The 9,488-nt window shown below is 38.5% G+C and overlaps 1 protein-coding gene across 2 annotated transcripts in view; it reads right to left on the bottom strand.

Moving 5' to 3' along the window:
• LOC132557851 (phosphoenolpyruvate phosphomutase) overlaps positions 1 to 1,601 on the bottom strand; it is an 11,435-nt gene extending 9,834 nt beyond the window's left edge. The window contains exons 1-2 of one of the 2 annotated variants that reach the window (XM_060222379.1): positions 1,435 to 1,601; positions 989 to 1,047 (exon numbers count right to left, since the gene is read on the bottom strand). In XM_060222379.1, coding sequence (XP_060078362.1) covers positions 989 to 1,047; positions 1,435 to 1,486 — 111 coding nt within the window. In that variant the 5' untranslated portion in view covers positions 1,487 to 1,601. Of the gene's footprint in view, positions 1 to 988; positions 1,048 to 1,102; positions 1,148 to 1,434 lie in introns of those variants that run through there. The other variant, XM_060222380.1, reaches the window with a different exon arrangement.
• Between the last annotated feature and the right edge of the window lie 7,887 nt (positions 1,602 to 9,488).

Raw genomic sequence — 9,488 nt, forward strand, 5'->3', positions numbered from 1 at the left:
TATTTTAAGTGCCGATTTGAAAATACTGAAATGTGGTAAACATGATATGAAATGAAGTTGTACTGTAGCCGAACTGGACGGGGTCGATCAGTCAGCTCAGTAGGTAGAGCATCCGTCTAGAGTTCGGAAGGTTCAAACTCTGGTCTGGCTGTGCATTTTTCCACTCTTGTTACATTTGGTGCCGTAACGAAACCTTGTTTCAAGCAGTACGTGAATGTTTAACAAGGGGATACCCAAACCTGGGTTGTTAGATGTGATGTCTTTGGGGCAAATACTAAAATTAAGGAGAGAGGAATGTAACAGAACAGAATGGGGTCGATTGCCGATGACCAATTAGCTCAGTAGCCTGTAGAGCATCAGTCTAGAGTTTGGAAGGTCTCGGGTTAGAATTTCGGTCTGGTCGCGCATTTTTCTGCTCCTGTTACAGTACTGTATAGGCTCTATATAAACAATATGTCTGTGGTCCATGTTATACTATGATACATACAGTTCCTTCTGTATCAACCAAAGGTGCTTATTAGTGCAATAATTGGTCGACGATCGATTACAATCTAATGTGTAACCCTGGTAAAACACTAGCCGCATCATACCACTCGGCTAGAGAGAGCTTCTCTTTAGCTCAATTGGTTGGATGTCAGACTAGTAAGCCAGGGGTCCCGGGTTTGATTCCTAGAGGAAGCATTGAAATAAATAATGACCACTCTTCCATTGGCGCCCACATAGAGACCTGGAAATAGAACTTAGCCATGCCCCACCAGCATCGCTGTAATCCCTGGAAACTCGAGGACAAGTTATTTCTTGAAGGGAGAGTATGTAACACTGGTAAAATACTAGCTGCAATATACTACTCGGATAGAGAGAACTTATCTTTAGCTTGATAGGTTGAGCATCAGACTAGTAAGTAGTTCCTTGTGGAGGCATTGGAATAAATAATGACCTCTGTTACACATGTTTGACTATTATGCACCTACAGTATAATTCAACTTACCCTTTTAGGTGAACCAGAGTACAATCTTGTCTGTGAACACATGGCTGATATTTTTGAACCTGAGCAAAGAAAATTTTCAATCTGATCAACTTGAAGAAGAAATCAAGAACTTACAAAATTTGATAACATTTATAAAATGCCAGTGACAGTCTGCATTTTCTTCACCATTAATATTTGCCATCACTTTTCGGAACCTTTCGACTGTTGGGTGTACATTCAGAATTCCTCAGATTTATGCAAATTACTGTAGATGTACAGTAGCCGACAACTGTCTGAGTGCTTTATATCTATTCCAAGGCGTTGGAAATATCTGAAATAATAGCTATAAAATAAAAAATGAACAAAAAACCACGAGCGATGAATTTTAATTATACAGTTCCAGTTTTTACTAAAGCTTGAAGTTGAACGTCTGACCAAAACTATTAAACGATTGTATATTTTCTTACCATGACTCACTGTTAAACTCTTCAACAATCTCCCGGTACCTTGTAGCGCCATTTCTTTGTTCAAAGCAAAATATGTAGCGTGATTTTTACTTTTTTTGCGACTTTTCCCTTCACAGTGCAACTATCAACTCCTACCAAGCTTAACACCGGAGTAAACACGCCCAAACACCGGTGACACGACACATTTCATTCACACGTCGTTCAAACGGAAGTAGGCCGCAGTTTCGTATCTTTGTTTCACTTTCGGTAATCTTTTGAAGGCACATGCTGTCAAGTACTCGATGTGTTTCTGTTTTAAACAGGATTGGTGACTTCGTTGTTAATGTGATCAGATCAGATCAGTAAATTAATATGTATGTAAATCTCTGTGTAGTATTAGTATCCTATGTGTTAAAATGATGCCACTAAAAATGCATTACACCAGACTACATGTACAGTGTAGACCGCATTTCATCGTGTCCTGTGTGTTGGTATTCTGTACACCATTTCATTGTGTCTTGTATGGTGGTATTCTGTATACCATTTCATCGTGTCCTGTGTGTTGGTATTCTGTATACCATTTCATTGTGTCCTGTGTGTTGGTATTCTGTACACCATTTCATTGTGTCTTGTATGGTGGTATTCTGTATACCATTTCATTGTGTCCTGTGTGTCGGTATTCTGTATACCATTTCATTGTGTCCTGTGTGTTGGTATTCTGTATACCATTTCATTGTGTCCTGTGTGTTGGTATTCTGTATATCATTTCATTGTGTCCTGTGTGTTGGTATTCTGTATATCATTTCATTGTGTCCTGTGTGTTGGTATTCTGTATACCATTTCATTGTGTCCTGTGTGTCGTATTCTGTATACCTTTTCATTGTGTCCTGTGTGGTGGTATTCTGTATACCATTTCATCGTGTCCTGTATGTCGGTATTCTGTATATCATTTCATTGTGTCCTATGTGTCGGTATTCTGTATACCATTTCATTGTGTCCTGTGTGTCGGTATTCTGTATACCATTTCATTGTGTCCTGTGTGTTGGTATTCAGTATACCATTTCATTGTGTCTTTTGTGGTAGTATTCTGTATACCATTTCATTGTGTCCTGTGTGTGGTATTCTGTATTCATTTCTGTGTGTGTCCTGTGTCATTGTGTCCTGTGTGTGGTATTCTGTATACCATTTCATTGTGTCCTGTGTGTGGTATTCTGTATACCATTTCATTGTGTCCTGTGTGTGGTATTCTGTATACCATTTCATTGTGTCCTGTGTGTTGGTATTCTGTATACCATTTCATTGTGTCCTGTGTGTGGTATTCTGTATACCATTTCATTGTGTCCTGTGTGTGGTATTCTGTATACCATTTCATTGTGTCCTGTGTGTGGTATTCTGTATACCATTTCATTGTGTCCTGTGTGGTGGTATTCTGTATACCATTTCATTGTGTCCTGTGTGTGGTATTCTGTATACCATTTCATTGTGTCTGTGTGTGTGTGTGGTATTCTGTATACCATTTCATTGTGTCCTGTGTGTGGTATTCTGTATACCATTTCATTGTGTCCTGTGTGTGGTATTCTGTATACCATTTCATTGTGTCCTGTGTGTTGGTATTCTGTATACCATTTCATTGTGTCCTGTGTGTTGGTATTCTGTATACCATTTCATTGTGTCCTGTGTGTGGTATTCTGTATACCATTTCATTGTGTCCTGTGTGTGGTATTCTGTATACCATTTCATTGTGTCCTGTGTGTTGGTATTCTGTATACCATTTCATGTGTGTGTATCCTGTGTGTTGTGTATTCTGTATACCATTTCATTGTGTCCTGTTTGGTGGTATTTTGTATACCATTTCATTGTGTCCTGTGTGTTGGTATTCTGTATACCATTTCATTGTGTCTTTTGTGGTGGTATTCTGTATACCATTTCATTGTGTTCGGTGTATCGGTATTCTGTATACCATTTCATTGTGTCCTGTATGTTGGTATTCTGTATACCATTTCATCGTGTCCTGTGTGTGGGTATTCTGTATACCATTTCATTGTGTCCTGTGTGTCGGTATTCTGTATACCATTTCATTGTGTTCGGTGTGTCGGTATTCTGTATACCATTTCATTGTGTCCTGTGTGTTGGTATTCTGTATACCATTTCATTGTGTCCTGTGTGTTGGTCTTTTGTATACTATTTCATCGTGTCCTGTGTGTCGGTATTCTGTATACCATTTCATCGTGTTCTGAGCGTAGGTATTCTGTATACCATTTCATGGTGTCCTTTGTGGTGGTATTTTGTATACCATTTCATTTTGTCCTGTGTGTCGGTATTCTGTATACCATTTCATTGTGTCCTGTTTGGTGGTATTTTGTAGATCATTTCATTGTGTCCTGTGTGTGTGGTATTCTGTATACCATTTCATTGTGTCCTGTGTGTGGTATTCTGTATACCATTTCATTGTGTCCTGTGTGTTGTGTCATTTCATTGTGTGTGGTGGTATTCTGTATACCATTTCCTTTGTTCCTGTGTGGTGGGATTTTGTCGTTCATTTCATTGTGTCCTGTGTGTTGGTATTCTGTATACCATTTCATTGTGTCCTGTGTGGTGGTATTCTGTATACCATTTCGTTGTGTCCTGTGTGTCGGTATTCTGTATATCATTTCATTGTGTCCTGTGTGTTGGTATTCTGTATACCATTTCATTGTGGCCTGTGTGGTGGTATTCTGTATACCATTTCCTTGTGTTCTGTGTGGTGGTATTCTGTATACCATTTCATCGTGTCCTGTGTGTCGATATTCTGTATATCATTTCATTGTGGCCTGAGTGGTGGTATTCTGTATACCATTTCATTGTGTCCTCTTTTGGTTGTATTCTGTATACCATTTCATTGTGTCCTGTGTGTCGGTATTCTGTATATCATTCATTGTGGCCTGATTGGTGGTATTCTGTATATCATTTCATTGTGTCCCGTGTATTGTTATTCAGTATACCATTTGATCGTGTCCTTTGTGGTGGTATTCTGTATATCATTTCCTTGTGTCTGTGTGGTATTCTGTATACCATTTCATTGTGTCCTGTGTGTGGTATTCTGTATACCATTTCATTGTGTCCTGTGTGTGGTATTCTGTATACCATTTCATTGTGTCCTGTGTGTGGTATTCTGTATACCATTTCATTGTGTCCTGTGTGTGTGGTATTCTGTATACCATTTCATTGTGTCCTGTGTGTTGGTATTCTGTATACCATTTCATTGTGTCCTGTGTGTGGTATTCTGTATACCATTTCATTGTGTCCTGTGTGTGGTATTCTGTATACCATTTCATTGTGTCCTGTGTGTGGTATTCTGTATACCATTTCATTGTGTCCTGTGTGTTGGTATTCTGTATACCATTTCATTGTGTCTTTTGTGGTGGTATTCTGTATACCATTTCATTGTGTCCTGTGTGTCGGTATTCTGTATACCATTTCATTGTGTCCTGTGTGTTGGTATTCTGTATACCATTTCATTGTGTCCTGTGTGTTGGTATTCTGTATATCATTTCATCGTGTCCTGTGTGTCGGTATTCTGTATACCATTTCATTGTGTCCTGTGTGGTGGTATTCTGTATACCATTTCATTGTGTCCTGTGTGGTGGTATTTTGTAGATCATTTCATTGTGTCCTGTGTGTGGGTATTCTGTATACCATTTCATTGTGTCCTGTGTGTTGTATTCTGTATACCATTTCATTGTGTCCTGTGTGTGGTATTCTGTATACCATTTCATTGTGTCCTGTGTGTGGTATTCTGTATACCATTTCATTGTGTCCTGTGTGTGGTATTCTGTATACCATTTCATTGTGTCCTGTGTTGGTATTCTGTATACCATTTCATTGTGTCCTGTTTGGTGGTATTTTGTATACCATTTCATTGTGTCCTATGTGTTGGTATTCTGTATACCATTTCATTGTGTCTTTTGTGGTGGTATTCTGTATACCATTTCATTGTGTCCTGTTTGGTGGTATTTTGTATACCTTTTCATTGTGCCCTGTGTGTTGGTATTCTGTATACCATTTCATCATTTCCTGTGTTGGTATTCTGTATACCATTTTATTGTGTCCTGTGTGTTGGTATTCTGTATACCATTTCATTGTGTCCTGTGTGGTGGTATTCTGTATACCATTTCATTGTGTCCTGTTTGGTGGTATTTTGTATACCATTTCATTGTGTCCTGTGTGTTGGTATTCTGTATACCATTTCATTGTGTCCTGTGTGGTGGTATTCTGTATACCATTTCATTGTGTCCTGTGTGTTGGTATTCTGTATACCATTTCATTGTGTCCTGTGTGGTGGTATTCAGGTATTCTGTATACCATTTCATGGTGTCCTTTGTGGTGGTATTTTGTATACCATTTCATTTTGTCCTGTGTGTCGGTATTCTGTATACCATTTCATTGTGTCCTGTTTGGTGGTCTTTTGTATAACATTTCATTGTGTCCTGTGTGTTGGTATTCTGTATACCATTTCATTGTGTCCTTTGTGGTGGTATTCTGTATACCATTTCATTGTGTCCTGTGTGTCGGTATTCTGTATACCATTTCATTGTGTCCTATTCTGTATACCATTTCATTGTGTCCTGTGTGGTGGTATTCTGTTTACCATTTCATTGTGTCCTGTGTGGTGGTATTCTGTATACCATTTCATTGTGTCCTGTATGTTGGTATTCTGTATACCATTTCATTGTGTCCTGTGTGTTGGTATTCTGTATATCATTTCATTGTGTCCTGTGTGTTGGTATTCTGTATACCATTTCAATGTGGCCTGTCTGGTGGTATTCTGTATACCATTTTGTTGTGTCCTGTGTGTCGGTATTCTGTATATCATTTCATTGTGTCCTGTGTGTTGGTATTCTGTATACCATTTCATTGTGGCCTGTGTGGTGGTATTCTGTATACCATTTCATTGTGTCCTGTGTGGTGGTATTTTGTAGATCATTTCATTGTGTCCTGTGTGTGTGTATTCTGTATACCATTTCATTGTGTCCTGTGTGGTGGTATTCTGTATACCATTTCATTGTGTCCTGTGTGGTGGTATTCTGTATACCATTTCATTGTGTCCTGTATGTTGGTATTCTGTATACCATTTCATTGTGTCCTGTGTGTTGGTATTCTGTATATCATTTCATTGTGTCCTGTGTGTGGTATTCTGTATACCATTTCATTGTGTCCTGTGTGTGGTATTCTGTATACCATTTCATTGTGTCCTGTGTGTTGGTATTCTGTATACCATTTCATTGTGTCCTGTGTGTTGGTATTCTGTATACCATTTCATTGTGTCCTGTATGGTGGTATTCTGTATACCATTTCATTGTGTCCTGTATGGTGGGTATTCTCTATACCATTTCATTGTGTGCTGTGTGTCGGTATTCTGTATACCATTTCATTGTGTCCTGTGTGGTGGTATTTTGTATACCATTTCATTGTGTCCTGTGTGTTGGTATTCTGTATACCATTTCATTGTGTCCTGTGTGTTGGTATTCTGTATACCATTTCATTGTGTCTTTTGTGGTGGTATTCTGTATACCATTTCATTGTGTCCTGTGTGTTGGTATTCTGTATACCATTTCATTGTGTCCTGTGTGGTGATATTTTGTAGATCATTTCATTGTGTCCTGTGTGTGGGTATTCTGTATACCATTTCATTGTGTCCTGTGTGTGGTGGTATTCTGTATACCATTTCATTGTGTCCTGTGTGTTGGTATTCTGTATACCATTTCATTGTGTCCTGTGTGGTGGTATTCTGTATACCATTTCATTGTGTCCTGTGTGTCGGTATTCTGTATACCATTTCATTGTGTCCTGTTTGGTGGTATTCTGTATACCATTTCATTGTGTCCTGTGTGGTGGTATTCTGTATACCATTTCATTGTGTCCTGTGTGGTGGTATTCTGTATACCATTTCATTGTGTCCTGTGTGGTGGTATTTTGTAGATCATTTCATTGTGTCCTGTGTGTGGGTATTCTGTATACCATTTCATCGTGTTCTGAGCGTAGGTATTCTGTATACCATTTCATTGTGTCCTGTATGTTGGTATTCTGTATACCATTTCATTGTGTCCTGTGTGTTGGTATTCTGTATACCATTTCATTGTGTCCTGTGTGTCGGTATTCTGTATATCATTTTATTGTGTCCTGTGTGTTGGTATTCTGTATATCATTTTTTTTGTGTCCTGTGTGGTGGTATTCTGTATACCATTTCATTGTGTCCTGTGTGTTGGTATTCTGTATACCATTTCATTGTGTCCTGTGTGGTGGTATTCTGTATACCATTTCATGGTGTCCTTTGTGGTGGTATTTTGTATACCATTTCATTGTGTCCTGTGTGTCGGTATTCTGTATACCATTTCATCGTGTCCTGTGTGGTGGTCTGTGTGGTGGTATTTGTATACCATTTCATTGTGTCCTGTGTGTGGTATTCTGTATACCATTTCATTGTGTCCTGTGTGTTGGTATTCTGTATACCATTTCATTGTGTCCTGTGTGTGTGTGTGTCCTCTTGTGGTATTCTGTATACCATTTCATTGTGTCCTGTGTGGTGGTATTCTGTATACCATTTCATTGTGTCCTGTGTGTTGGTATTCTGTATACCATTTCATTGTGTCCTGTGTGTTGGTATTCTGTATATCATTTCATTGTGTCCTGTGTGTTGGTATTCTGTATACCATTTCATTGTGTCCTGTGTATTGTTATTCAGTATACCATTTGATCGTGTCCTTTGTGGTGGTATTCTGTATATCATTTCCTTGTGTCCTGTTTGGTGGTATTTTGTATACCATTTCATTGTGTCCTGTGTGGTGGTATTCTGTATACCATTTCATTGTGTCCTGTAGGTTGGTATTCTGTAAACCATTTCATTGTGTCCTGTGTGTTGGTATTCTGTATACCATTTCATTGTGTCCTGTGTGTTGGTATTCTGTATACCGTTTCATTGTGTCTTTTGTGGTGGTATTCTGTATACCATTTCATTGTGTTCTGTGTGGTGGTCTTCTGTATACTATTTCATCGTGTCCTGTGTATGGTATTCTGTATACCATTTCATTGTGTCCTGTGTGTGGTATTCTGTATACCATTTCATTGTGTCCTGTGTGTGGTATTCTGTATATCATTTCATTGTGTCTGTTTGGTGGTATTTTGTATACCATTTCATTGTGTCCTGTGTGGTGGTATTCTGTATACCATTTCATTGTGTCCTGAGCGTAGGTATTCTGTATACCATTTCATGGTGTCCTTTGTGGTGGTATTTTGTATACCATTTCATTGTGTCCTGTGTGTTGGTATTCTGTATACAATTTCATTGTGTCTGTGTGTGGTATTCTGTATACCATTTCATTGTGTCCTGTGTGTGGTATTCTGTATACCATTTCATTGTGTCCTGTATACCATTTTTGTGTGGTATTCTGTATACCATTTCATTGTGTCCTGTGTGGTGGTATTCTGTATACCATTTCGTTGTGTCCTGTATGTCGGTATTCTGTATATCATTTCATTGTGTTGTGAGTGTTGGTATTCTGTATACCATTTCATTGTGTCCTGTATGTTGGTATTCTGTATACCATTTCATTGTGTCCTGTGTGTTGGTATTCTGTATACCATTTCCTTGTGTCCTGTGTGTTCATATTAATGTATATCATTTCATTGTGTCCTGTGTGTTGTATCATTTTTGTGTCCTCTTTTGGTGGTATTCTGTATACCATTTCATTGTGTCCTGTGTGTGGTATTTAATACCATTTCATTGTGTCATAATGTGTATGGTATTATGATATCGTGTTTATGGTGGTAGGATGTGGAAATATTTGTCATTTATTGTGGCTGGAGAAAGATATAGATATATGTGGGAGGTAGATGTCATATTAATGGCTGACCGGAGAGAGATATGGTGTCATCCTTATTAGTGATGGATTAGAGAGATGTGTGTCACGCCTATTAGTGTGGGCAGGATATACGTCAATTGTGTTCGGAAGTATATGTGACTCATAATGGCGTATAGGATGGAGATATGTGTCACTCCTATTTGTGTTGGACTGAAGTGGGAAATATGTCACTCATAT

The sequence above is a fragment of the Ylistrum balloti genome, unplaced genomic scaffold (assembly GCF_031769215.1).
Source record: "Ylistrum balloti isolate Yb309-2 unplaced genomic scaffold, AGI_CSIRO_Ybal_v1 Utg370734, whole genome shotgun sequence".
Classification (NCBI taxonomy): Eukaryota; Metazoa; Mollusca; class Bivalvia; order Pectinida; family Pectinidae; genus Ylistrum; species Ylistrum balloti.